The sequence below is a fragment of the Antechinus flavipes genome, chromosome 4 (assembly GCF_016432865.1).
Source record: "Antechinus flavipes isolate AdamAnt ecotype Samford, QLD, Australia chromosome 4, AdamAnt_v2, whole genome shotgun sequence".
Taxonomy (NCBI): Eukaryota; Metazoa; Chordata; class Mammalia; order Dasyuromorphia; family Dasyuridae; genus Antechinus; species Antechinus flavipes.
In genome coordinates this window covers 26,384,005-26,396,886 of record NC_067401.1, presented here as the reverse complement: position 1 = coordinate 26,396,886, position 12,882 = coordinate 26,384,005, and the positions used below count along the sequence as shown (strand labels likewise).

Sequence of the window (12,882 nt, the reverse complement as noted above, 5' to 3'; positions counted from 1 at the left end):
AGTGACCTCTACCTCCTCCCCCCAGCTCAGGGCAGAGAAGCAGCAGCAGAAGTAGAGATTTCCCCCACGCTCCCAGGGAATGGGACTCCTTAGCAACAGTCCCCTGGCCAACCTGACATTGTCAAGACCCTGTCTGATGGAAGAGTGCCAAGGTGCCAGAACACAGGGCAGATCGATCTCTCAAAACAGAAGCCCAAGGCATCTCCGTCTTCCCAGGACTGGGCTGAGCTTCCGAGACGCTGACGCCCAACCGGTGCCAGTAGCCGGACAGCGGCGACCGCTCAAACCCGGGCTGGTTTAGACGTGCCTTGCCAGCCCGGTCCGGTCTGGGGTGACACTGGCCAGAGGAATGCTACCTCCAACCAACAGAATCAGAGTGAAAAGCTCTAAGACAATCAGACCAAAGGCATCTAACCACTCAAATCCTCCCAGACTTTGTGCCAGACCACCCAGCAGTACTGCCGTTATCTGCCAGGGCTGAGTGTTTACCAATAACGGGAACCAGCTCTGCTGTTTTACTGCAAGCTTTATAAGGATAAAAACAAGGGCTGGGCTGGGGCAGGCCCTAGTTGCTGGGATGCAGGAGTCCATTTGCTCAGCAGTCGAAGCCGTGCATCGGCCCCAGTCATCTGTCCTGCTTTGTCCAAAAACTGTCCCTTGCCCTGCTCCTTCCCAGGTTCCCACTGAATCCTGCCTTATGTGAGTGGCCGGGGCTGTGGAGGGAAGCATGGCCCTGCTGCCTCTCCGGCGTGACTCACCGATGAGGGGCACCACGAGGATGTACTTCCTGCTCTCCAGCAGCCGTGCCAGGCTGGCCAGGTGGTCGATGAAGCCATTGGTGTCTGGGACAAGAAACAGGGGTCTGATCTCTAGCTCCATCTGCCTCATCTGAGACTGGTCCTCCAGGACGGCCTACAAGACACAGGCAGGCTGATGGGTCACCTGGAAGTTGGATCCACATCCTGCCCCGTGGAAGTGGAGGAGCAGGGAGCCCCAAGCAGCCCAGGGCTCGCTCTGAAAGCCGTGCTCAGGCGGGAGAGCCCGGACCCCCTCCCTTCCCCCCAGGCTCAAAGCAGAGGAACAACAATGACACCACCAGCAGAAAGCCAGAACCCTGACAAGGTCCAGGCGAGTTACTTGGGAAGCCGAGAGTTCTCCTGGTCACTGGTCAAGGTTTTATGGGCTTCATGAAATCACTCTAGGTCCCCTGGTCTGCCCTAACACTTACAGGGAGCCCAGACTGTGATAACAAATCTAAATCAAGACTGCGAAGACCCAGCCCTCCAGGCTCGGTGAGCCTCTGCGGGGCCCCAGGAGTGCAGGGCCTGGGTCTCAAGGGCAGCCCGCTCTTCTGGGGCACGAGCTCCCACTCAGTCGCTGGAAGCCCAGCGGGAGACTCCTGTTTGGCTTTTTACTCAGGCTGAGTGTTAATATTTCCAGGGCTGTGGGTCCTCTCATCCCTGACCTCTTCCCCAAGCTGGGTGAGGGGTGACAGCACAGGCCCAGCCCGCTTTCCCAATGGGAATGGCGCTGAGGGGCACACGCGGCACCCGCACTGCCAGGGCTCGGGTCTGCCATGGCGTGACTGCTCAGGTCACGGCTAGGGCGAGGGCACCAAAAAGGGCCAGGTTCTGGGGCGCCCAGCCTCCGCCACCCACAGAAAAGAGAAGTGCTGCTCCAGTTTCCCTGGCGATGACAGTAAAACTGAAAGCCCAGGGTTTCTAGAGGCGGGAGAAGGTGGCCTCCCCGTGACCTTCGGGGACCTCTCTTTCTGACTAAGGGAAGGCTGCCCCCGTGACCCCGGGGGCTGCCGACAAGCCCGCCTCACACCTTGCCAAGGCGTGCCCACAGGGAGCTCGGGGCGTGAGAACGCACCATTGAGGTCACTCCCCTTCCCAGGTACCACAACCCCACAGCTCCGAGAACCTCTTCCTGTCCTGTCTGCTCCACCCAAAGGCGGCATCCGCCCTGTTCTTCACCTTCCCTCTTGGGGCGCTGGCCTTCTCGCCCTCCCTGCCCAGAGCCTCTGCTCCAGCCTTGTCATCCACCAGGCCGAGCGCCGCCCTGGCACGTCCGTTCCCTCTATCAAGGACGCCAACACTGCTGGCCTTCTGGGACTGAGTACGGACGCCACCTTTACCTTGCTCAGGCTGTCCAGCCCTAAGGTCCTCTTCCACCTTCTGGACCTGAGCTGATGGCAGGCCGGACTGAGAGATGCCAGGCCCCCATGGGAGCCGAGGCAAAAGGGAAGAGGCAAGCAGGCCTTTCCCAAGGGTTAGCTCTGAGGGTGGGATGGGAAGAAGCAAGTTAAAAAGGTCTACGCTCTCTGCGTTTTGGCTCGGAGCCAGTGAAGAATCTGGAGGATCAAAGTTTTACAGTCAGTGGGGCCTGCGATAGCAACAATCCTCCTGGTTTCCAGAGGTAGTGAGACGTCAAGCCGTGGCCCCTTCGTCTGGTGCCTCCTGTAGCGAACTTCCCCTGCCTCAGCTCTGCCCAGTGAGTCACCAAAAAACTGTTTCCTGTCCCCCCCATGCCCTCACCGAGTGTCATCAGGGTTCAGAGGAGCTGCTCCCCCTTTCCCCAGATGCCAGCCGGGCCCCCCGAGATGGTCTGCTCTGGGTCCTGGCCTGGCACGGCCTCCCTGATGGGGCAGGGAAGAAAAGGCGAGGCCTCTGGGTGCCCCTCTCAAGGCCTGCGGATGTCTCTGCAGCTCAGAGTGTGTGTGTGTGTGTGTGTGTGTGTGTGTGTGTGTGTGTGTGTGTGTGCTTGAGCACGCGTGTGGTGCGTTTGCCCTCCCAACTTTTCCAGATTTTACCCGTCAGATTCCTGGCAGCTGAGCATGGCGCCTGTGCCGGCCGTCACGTCCCATTCTGATCCCTCGGCCGCACGGTGAGAGAAGGACACAGGATGCGCGGGGAGTGTAAAAAAGTGAGGTCGGCGGGGAGAGAGCCAAGTCCCCGCTCCCAGCCCGGGGATGCTTGGGGGGGGGGGGGTGCTCTGCAGTGGAGTTCAGAGGCCGGTAGCAGGATTTATTTTTGTTTGTATGAATAAAAAGCTGCAGAAGTCTCTGCTGAGGGCTCGTGAGGGGTGAGGGCTTGGTGATTCATACAAATTCTGCCTGGCCCTCAGCCAAGCGTGCTGCCCCGGAAGGGGATGTCGCCCTGCTGAGGCTCATGTGGGCTCAGACCAGGTGTAAGGGAGAGCTGGGCAGGGAGGGCCCAGAGCAGGAGAGGGATCCGAGTATCCCTGGCCCTTCCCAGAGAGCGGATCTGACAATGGCAATGAATGGGCTTCACTCTGCCACGAAGCTGGTTTCTTAAGGACCCCTCTGTTTGCTAGGAGGTGGCAAATGTGTTGGGTACCCCTGAAAAACCCCTCTTCCATGTCCTCCTCCTCTAAAGAGAGGGCGCTCTGATGGCTGACATGACTAAGTGGGTGAGAGAGAAAACCCCGGCCCAGCTCGCCCGTGGAGGCATCGGGGAGCTAAGCAGAGACTGGCCAGCCAGAGCCAGCCCGATCCCTCTCCCTCGGCTTCAGGCACCCGAGTTCTCTGAACTGAGCCCGGGCCTCCCTCGGCCAGAAGACACGGCTTCCTAAGGCGGTCAGGGCTCACAGAACTGCTCTCCCCGCTCCTGCCCAGCTGGCTCCTGGGATCAGGCCTCCAGGCTTCCAAAGCCACCCACCCTCCAGAAAGAGCCCGGGCACAGCTCACCACACTGTTATCCCCACCTTCGGCCTGCGTGGAGCCCCAGGAAGGTGTAGAAGTGCCCGGGTTGGAGGCCAGCAGGCTCCTACATTGCACCCTGGTCCTGCAGAGCTCTCCCAACTCCCCTGAACTCAAGGGGTGCCTAATGCTCATGGGGACCCTGGGAGAGGAAGCTGCCCCCGGCCCTCTTGTCTCTCAATCCCTGGGGGCCAAACACTGATATTCAGTTGCTTGGTGGGTTCAGCTCGTCTTCCCGGACCGAACGGCAGCCTCCTGAGGCCAGGGACACATTTTCTCCTCATCTGGTTTCCCTCTAGCCCAGGGCAGGCACATGTTAAGTGCTGCAGAAAAGCCTCTGGCTTGAATGAGAAAGAGAAGTGGTACAAGGGAAGGCCGAGGATGGCACAACCTTCAAGCAAGGCTCTTTCTAGACCAGTTTCCCACTCTGTAAAAAGAGGGGCTTTGGGGGGGGGGTACAACCTGGGAGGGCGGCTCCTATGGCTACCCCTTCCTGCCCTGGTGTGAACGTGTTCCTCGGCTGGTAGCACACTGGCCCTCCCGCCAGGCGGGAGCCGGGCCTGGGTGTCTGCCTTCCGCTGCGGGCAAGCTGAGCCGCTCTCATACAGGTGTAGGGGGGTCATTGTTCAGCCCCCCACACTCCCCAGCTATATTTAGATCCTGACTCCTCAGGCTGCCACAAAGGAGCGACTGCCTGTCCAGGAGGCGGGCGGGCAGGGGACAGGGGAGGAGAGCTATTTTCAGAGCACATGTCATAGCTGGCTGGCGAGCGGGGCTGCTGCTGTAATGCCGAGCAGAACAATAGCCATGGTCAGAGGAAGAGACTGTTGTGCTTCAGGTGGGATGTTTGCGACTGCTCAGGAAGCCTGGCCGCTCCCAGCTGGTGGCAGCCTGAAGCCCAGAGGAACCTCCTGGGGTCGGGGCAGCAGTGCCAGCGAGGGGGCAAGGTGCCAAGAAGCCTCGCCTCAGGGAGGATGTCCATCCCAGAGCTCTGTTCACTACCCGGCGCTAGGTGCGGCTGGTGGAGAGTCCTCGGGCAGAGGGGCAAAGCGGGCACGCAGGCTTGGGGCGTTAGGGATGACCGAGGAAATGGGGGCCAGACTAACCACAAAAAAGGCAGGGGTGGAGGGGAAAAGCAGTATTTGGCTGCCCTGAACTTGGAGGGTCTTGATTATGCTTCAGCTCCAGCTGCACAGACCCAAGGAACTGCCCACACCCCTGCTCTGACCTCCATTCGGCCCCACTCCACAGCCCCTCGGCAGCTCCGGAAGGAGGGAGGAGTACACCGTGGAGAGAGCCCAGAGCTTCCCCTCCTTCCACCCCCGGCAATGGATGATGAGCTTAGGCCCGGGGGTCCAGCCTGCGAGTAAGGAAGGGGGAGGGGGAGGCTTTTGAACCCCATCTTCACATCCCTTTCCCCAAACATGTGTGGTTCCTGTTTTGCTGCATCTGTAAAAGGCCCGGAGAGCCAGGGACTTGACTTACACCTCTCAGTTAACACCCCTCGGAGGCTGGTGGAGTTCAGAGCAGTTTAATTTACGGCCCATCTCCCCAATCTTAATTCACTTGATGCTCCATTCTTCCTTATTGTATTAGTGCAACCCAGGTACCTGCCAACAATAATGGCCCCTGTAACTGGGAGCCTCTCCCCCACTCCCAGGACAATTTATACCTTTTCCTTGGGATTTTTTTCCCCTAAATTAAACAAAAAGAGGAAAAATAAGAAAAGGTTAACGTGGGTTTGGAGAGACGAAGCCCAGTGGTTCTGGGCAGGGAGCCAAAGGCCCGAGGGTACACACATGTGTGCGTTCTCCCAGAAGGGCCTTCACCGGTCCTGTTTTACAGCCACCTCGGCACAGACTGCAGGGTTCACGCATATGGCCAGACAGATGTGTCTGGCTTACGTTCAAGGCTGGAAAATGAAGAATTATGGAAGTGAAGGGCCCTGGGCATTAAAGGGGGAAGAGGGGGGTGGTTGGGGGGGAATTTTTCCTCTGCTGAGAAATCCTCCTGTGGCTGTGAGGCCGGAGGAAGGAGGCTGACAGGAGGCAGGGCAGCCAGTAATGGCGAATGTGGGGCCTTCTCTTAAAGGGGCCAGTCGGTATGGCTAGAGAGGCTTCCCCGGTGATCCAAGCTCCACCATTAAGACTCTGGAGAGCCTACTGGGGTTGAGAGGATGGAAGCCCTGTGTCAGGCAACCGAAAGCAGTTTTCTATCATGCTCAGAGATGGGGAACCACAAAAATGATGAAAAGAGAGCAAAGGAATGGGGAAAAGGTTCTCTAAGACTTTAAGGGGGCTTTGCTGGCCCTTCAGACATGTGAAGTGAGGGAGCCAGGAGGCCTAATGTGGAGCTGGGGATGGGAGGGAGGAAAAGCACCTTATCTGAAGGAGTTTCTGGGAAGGTTTAGAATAGTGCTTCTGGGCCTGGGATCCAAAACTTGTTTTTAACTTTAAAAATATCTATTTCTGTAACTGTATTTTAACATCATTAGTTTTGGAGTTTTTTGTTTTTTTTTTTGGGGGGGGAGAGGGGTGATCCTATGGACTCTGACGCAATTAAAAACATGATCCCGAGAAGAGGCATGCAAGGCTTCAGCAGAGCCTACAGGGTCGCCGCAGAGGTGAAAACCCCTGGTTTAGATAGAACACCCTAATAACTCCACGAGGGCTCACCTCTTGATCCTTAGCCCGCAGACCAAACAGGAAGGATGGCCCCCAGCCACGGAAGCCCCGGGCAAGTGGCAGGGCCACTCAAAGACGCATCTCAGCAAAGCCAGGGTGTCTCCCCACAAGTCACGTGCAGGCCGCTCTCTGCCCCCCCCCAGCCTCCCCCTGCCCTCCCAGACACACCTGGATCTTTTCTTGGCGCCGCTGTTGCTCCGCTATCTTCCTGGCCAGGGCGAGCTTCCTGGCGCGCAGCTCCTTGATGTCATATTCGCCCCCACTGCCTTCAGCCTCAGAATCTTCCTCAAAATCTTCAATGACCACATCGTCCTCCTTTGGGCAGCGGGAGCAGGCCAAGAAGAGAAAGGCAGGAGAAGAGACAGTAAGCCCAGAGACTTTACTTGAGGCTCTGCCTTCCACTCTTCCCCCTCCCCAAGCTCAACCCAGCCTTGGATGCTCAGAATGTGCCCCGAAGCAAAGTTCCTGGGCAGAGGGCCTGGGCTGGGTCACCGTGCCCAGAGTGTGCCCTCCAGTAGGCCCCGAGTTGTTCCCTTGCTGTCACTGACACACATCCTTCCAGCCAGATCCTCCTGTATAACCCTAAAGGTTCTTGCATGTTCACAGTCAATCATTCCCCCAAACATCCTCTACCGTGCTGACTAGTATCCTTCTGAAACAATTACATGAAAAAACAAGGAAGAAAATGGCACTGCTCAAAGCAAAACCTAATGCACGCTTGGTATATGGGACAGGAATCCAGGCTGGCCCACAGCTGGAGGTCGGGCACGCCACTCCCCTTGAACCAGGGAGCCCCGGACAGAGGCTGTGGCCCAGAAGAGCCTGTGACGGCCCATCTCAGGACCAGAGCGCGGGGGTGGGAACGTCCCGGTTCTCCCCCTTCCAGCAGTGCTCAACCAAAGGCCTCCGAGCTGTTTTCCTTGCAGCCGGGGCCAAGGGGATCCAGCTCAGGAAAACTTGCTGCCAGCCTGATAGAACTCCACCCGAGGGTCGTCACCTCCCCTACCGCAGCCTCTGCTCTCAGAGGCCGCTCTCCGGGTGGTCCCAGATCCTGCTCCTCTCTCTTTCTGGCCCTGGTCAGCAGAGAAAATGCAGCTGCCCGACAGAGCTCGGGAAAGCTTCCTTGGAGGGACAGGGTTAGCAGGGGGAGATGGAGAGGGCCGGGGAGGGTGTGGGCCTCACACTGGGCTCCAGGACACTGCCTCCTAGGCTTCCCGCTGGCGGCTCCAACAGGAGAAGCCCAGGCTGCACTCCTTTGTCTAGGGGCAGGCGCCCGGTGAAAGAGAAACCCAGGCGCTGAGGGTGCCTGCTCTCTGCTCCCGTGGCCCAGCCGCGCATCTAAGGCTGGACCCGGGCAGTCCTACCAGTCCTGGCTGAGTAAGTTTTGATAACCCTTCCCAGGCAATGTCCAGACTCTGCTCTGCACTTCAACTGCTCATCAGAAGATCAGATTCTGATGAGGTTTGTGGGCTTGGCTGTAAAGAAGGGAAAGTCATGACTTAAAAGCAGGGCCTTGAAACACTTGAGCCAGGGAGAGGTGGGGACGGGTGCTGCAGGAGCATTTCTGAGGGTCTGCGTGTGAGCCACCGACATCCAGCACTAACTGCCCTGCCTCACGCCGACAATTCGGACGAGATACGGAGATCTCAGGTTGTTATCTGGAGGAGAGGGAGATTCCAGACCGCAAGAGAGAGCGCAACCATGGCCTTTTGGCCCTTTGGGAGGGTCTGCGGGGAGCTAGCTCTGTGTAGCGTCACACAGCAACCTGAGCTGCCAACGGTTCTTGTCACCCTGGCCTAAGGGCCCTCTCCCTAGAGGGTCAGATTTGCCCGGGAAGGAGGAAGATTCATCCCCAAAATCATTTCCTCACTTGCTGACACTTAGATGAAGTGAGGCAGGACACCTGGCTAGTCTCTGGGGAACAGAGCCCACATGTTCAGCCATCACCAAGGCCGTGGTTGAGTTTGGGGAGAGCTGGCCCATGGTCAAGAGGTGGTTACTAAGGCTCATGGCTGAGCTCTCCCAGAGATGAGGAAGTGCTAGGTTATGAAATGACACAGGCTGGGCGACGGAGGGTTTCCCAGGAACCATTCGCAGAAGGGAACCCAGGAGACTCGTGGGAAAGGGAAGAAGTGGGCAGCCTCATGTGGGTCATGACCTCTGTTTTGGTCAGTGGGCTGGGATGGGAAGAAGAACGTGGGCTACAATAAGAGACTTGTTCTGTAGCCCCCAAAACTGAGCTTAAGCATGGGAAGCCTCGGAGCTGAGTGGACAAATCACAGCCTCAGTTTATCTCTATGAGGGCTCACCAAGCTGGAGCTGGAAGGGCCCTTGGAAGGGTCTAAGGTACAGCTCCTCTGTCTGTCTGCGAGAGAAAGGGATCAGAGCACACAGGCTCCGAGCTCAGGCCTCTCACCTCCCTGTTCCTGTGAGATGTCATCAGGGGAGGGTGCTCTGTACCACTAAAAGGATGTTACGGATACAAATGATTACCATGACCGCCTTTTACTCTGCCTGGAATCAGTCTTCCCACCTGCACTGGGCCCAACCACATGGAGCTGGCTTCCAAAGACTCCCATCCACTTGGAGATGGGCCAAAGGCAGTAACTGGGCCCTTGCTCTCTCTCAGCTGATCCTGCTTTCACCCCCTGCCCCACTGAGTACACGGGCCCAACAGCAGCCGGCCTGAGGACGAGCTGCCCTGGCTTTAAGCTCTTTGGGCAATTTCCATAATTATCCACCACTTCCCTTACAAGCCCTCTTTTATGTCCTTAACTTTGGAGAATGAGACTCAACCTGTAGGGGCAAGAAGGAAAATAAAAACCCTGAAAACCCAGACCCACTCAGGCACATGGTGGACACACACACACACACACAACAAGTAGGAAGCCTGGAGGCGGGGGACTTTCACGTTCACACACTGACAAGCACATATGTATATGTATATGTATATGTATATGTTCGGTGGGAGCCAGTATCACTATACATACACAGGCAGATATTGTCTCTTCTCTCTGTCTCTATTTCTCATCTCTCTCTGTCTGTTTCTTTTCTCTCTGTGTCTCTGTCTGTCTCTCTGTGTCTGTCTCTGTCTGTTTCTGTTCTTTGTCTCTGTCTCTCTTCTCTGTCTTTGTCTCTTTTCTGTCTGTCTCCTCTCTGTCTGTCTGTCTCCCACATTCATGTACTTACACAGATACATGGGAGACAGTATCACTATCATACACAGGCAGACATTCTGTCTCTGTCTCTGTCTCACACACACACACACGCACACACACAAACACACGCGTGCCCAGGGCAGGGAAGCTGGCAGCAGTCATGTTTTGCATGTACACAGGCATACAGTGTCTGTCTCTCTGTCTCTGTCTCTCTCTCTCAGGACCTGGAGTGAAATAAGGGTTACAGGAACAAGCAAGGGCAAACAAACAAGAGGAGAATTCCTTAATCACATCAGGATGTTCAGGGAGGGAGGGAGGGAGGGCGGCCGAGGTGGGGGGAGGGGGCCAGCAGTGTCAGCTCTTCCTGGACGTGTGCTGGAGGCTGGAGTTCAGCCTTGTGCAGCCCTCGGCTCCATGTCTATAAACTTGATCCTCACCCTGAACCCTGACACCCCCCTCACCCCAGCCCCTTTCCTAAGCCTCCAGAGCTGTACATTATTAAATCTTTCCCCCCCTTCCCTCTCTTCCCTTCCCCTGCAGTATTAAAAAGCAGCATCTGGAACTTGTAGGAGAGACCGAGGCAGGGGCACCAGCAGAGTGCACTCGTGAGAAGCCGCTGTGGGGCTGCTGAAGCTTCTCCCCAGGCCCAGCTTGGAGTGGCTATAAATAGCTTCAAGAGGGAGCTGGAGCCCCGGGCAGAGGCCGGTCCCCGGGGAGCTTTCCCGTGGCCGTGGCCCGCGCTTCCCGCACACTACCTGATCTTGCAGTTGTTTTCCCTGTTGGCTTCCCATTTCCTTTCCCATGGTGTCTGGGACGGGCGCCACTGACACATATTTTCCACCCTTGAATGCCAGCAGAGGCTCTTCTTGTCCACAAAGGGCTTCCAGGAAATACTTCAGCACTGTGACCCTCTTGCAGTCGGCTGCAATAACCTACAGTGAAGGGAAAGAAAGAAAAAAGCATTTGCCGAAAGAGAAGACGGTGGGAGGGACCGGCGGTTGACCGAGGGGCTCATGAAAAACCATATCCGAGTGACTGAGTTAGGGAGGCTGCTGGGCACGGGAGTCTCCAGGCTGGACAAGGGTTCTCAGAAGTGTGGAGGAGATGCTCTGAGAAACGGCCACAGGCTTTCTCTTTAGTGAAAAGGACCTTGGGCAGACCGTATTTTGTGTGTCCTTGAGTCTTTCAACTTTTAAAAATCTCATCTGAGGATAAGGGAATATATTGGGGAATTATGCTGGGGGCAGCCCAAGCAGCCATAACCCCTTGTTATGGGGAAGGGCAACAATATCATCAATCTCAATGGAGCTCCTCTTCCTGCACCCCTCCTCCCCCCACCATGACCTTTACCCTCCCCTTCTTGGCTGTAAATCACAATGAACTTCTCTGGACAAGCTTTCAGGGGACCCAAGGGGCCCCCCAGGCTCAGGTGGGCAGACACCAGGAAAAGGAAGGCAAGCCAGGTGGTGACTGAAGGAGGCCGTGGGGTTTCTCCAAAGTTCTGCCCCTCCCGAGCTCACACTATTCCTCTCCCACATGACTATATCTGAACACAAGCGAGTGCTTTAGGGAAGCTGGGGCTGATTTAGTTTAAATGAAATTCAATATCTCCAGTAATCATCACATTTATGAGACTTTCAGATGGAATTTCCATAGGCAGAATCTGGAATCCTTTCCCATTATGCCTACACATAAACACATACAAGCACACCTCAACTTCCAAATCCATCTTTTCTTTATTTTGGGGGGGGGGTGGGGGGTGAGGTGGAGTATCTGTCTCTTCTCTGGCCTTTGGTGACCTCATCCTGCTATCTCACACAGAGAATCCTAAGCTCATCAGTGAGGAGGTTAAATGTGACGTCCCCAAGTAAACGGACTCCTTCCCCTTGGAATAGTCATTTCCGGCCCTCCTCACCAATCTCGCCCTCCCTTTTCTAAATGCTTACAGCACTGACAAGATCGTCTCGTACAATCTAACACTGTAGAGCCAGGGCTACATGAAAGGACACCAGATGAATCCTCAATGAGGAAGACTTTTCTTATCTTTCTCATAACGTGCTTAACACTGAGCTCCAAAAAGCAGGTGCCGGGCCCATCTGGACAGGGACCTGGGCTGGATACCCTGTCAAGTGGCTGGTCAACTCGCATTTATTAAGAACTCGCCATGTGTGAGACACCGTGCTAGAAGGAGAGGAGGGAAAGAGAAAGCAAGAAAGTAAAACAGGCTAGCAAGCGAGCAAGAAAGGGGAAAGAAGGTAGGAAGAAAGAAGAGAGAGGGAGGGAGGCAAGAATGGAAGAAGGAAGGAAGGAAATATATCAGATCGCTTGCTGTCTTGGGGAGGGGGGATATAAGGGAAGGAGGAAGAAAAATTTGGAATACAAAGCTTTACAAAAATGAATGTTGAATATATTGTATCTAGGATATACTGCAACATATCCAACATATAAAGGACTGCTTGCCATCTAGGGGAGGGGGTGGAGGGAGGGAGGGGGAAAAAATTGGAACAGAAACTAGTGCAAAGGATAATGTTGTAAAAAAAAAAAATTACCCTGGCATGGATTCTGTCAATATAAAGTAATTATTACATAAAAAAAATTAAAAAAAATGAATGTTGAAACCATCTTTGCATGTATTTGGAAAATTTTAAAAAATTATTAAAATAAAAAATCTATAAAAATAAATTTAACCACTAAAAAATAAAGAAAATTATCTACATGTATTTGAAAAAATACTATTAAAAAAAAAAAGGAAGGAAGGAAGAAAAGAAACCCTGCTCTTGAGGATCTCCCAATGTAATGGGAGAGCCAACAAGGCAATGACCACCTACAAACGAGATCTAGACGGGATAAATTGCGGGTCATCTCAGAGGGAAGGCACTAAGACTGAGGAGGGCTGGGAGAGGCTTCTTGCAGAAGGTGGGGGTTTAGCTGGGACATGAAGGAAGCCAGGCAAGCAGGGAGGTGGAGATGAGGAGGGAGGATGAGTATCCAGGGCATGAAGGGGCAGCCAGGGAAAGTGCTCAGAAGAGGGAGATGGGGTGTGGTGTGTAAGGAACACTGACTGGGTCACAGAGCATGTGGAGGAGAGTGAGGGGAAAAAAAGGTAGACAGGAGCCAGGTGATGGAGGGATCGGAAAGCCCAAAGATTTGGGATTTGATCCTGGAGGCAACAGAGCGTCAGTGGTGTGTGTGTGTGTGTGTGTGTGTGTGTGTGTGTGTGTGTGTGTGTGTGTGTGTGTGTGTGAGTATATGTGTGTGACGGACAGAGACAGACCTGAAGCAGAGACCCCTCCCCCTCCAACAGGTTTTCTCAGAA

General features: G+C 55.1%; 2 protein-coding genes across 3 annotated transcripts in view; both read right to left on the bottom strand.

The window, feature by feature from the left end:
• TSR1 (TSR1 ribosome maturation factor) overlaps positions 1–12,882 on the bottom strand; it is a 217,732-nt gene that overhangs the window by 24,974 nt on the left and 179,876 nt on the right. The gene's annotated exons all lie outside the window — the stretch shown is intronic.
• The window catches only part of SMG6 (SMG6 nonsense mediated mRNA decay factor), a 179,804-nt gene that overhangs the window by 7,348 nt on the left and 159,574 nt on the right, over positions 1–12,882 (bottom strand). For both annotated transcript variants that reach the window (XM_051992149.1, XM_051992148.1), the window contains exons 14-16: positions 10,322–10,498; positions 6,577–6,723; positions 759–912 (exon numbers count right to left, since the gene is read on the bottom strand). In XM_051992149.1, coding sequence (XP_051848109.1) covers positions 759–912; positions 6,577–6,723; positions 10,322–10,498 — 478 coding nt within the window. The remainder of the gene's footprint in view (positions 1–758; positions 913–6,576; positions 6,724–10,321; positions 10,499–12,882) is intronic.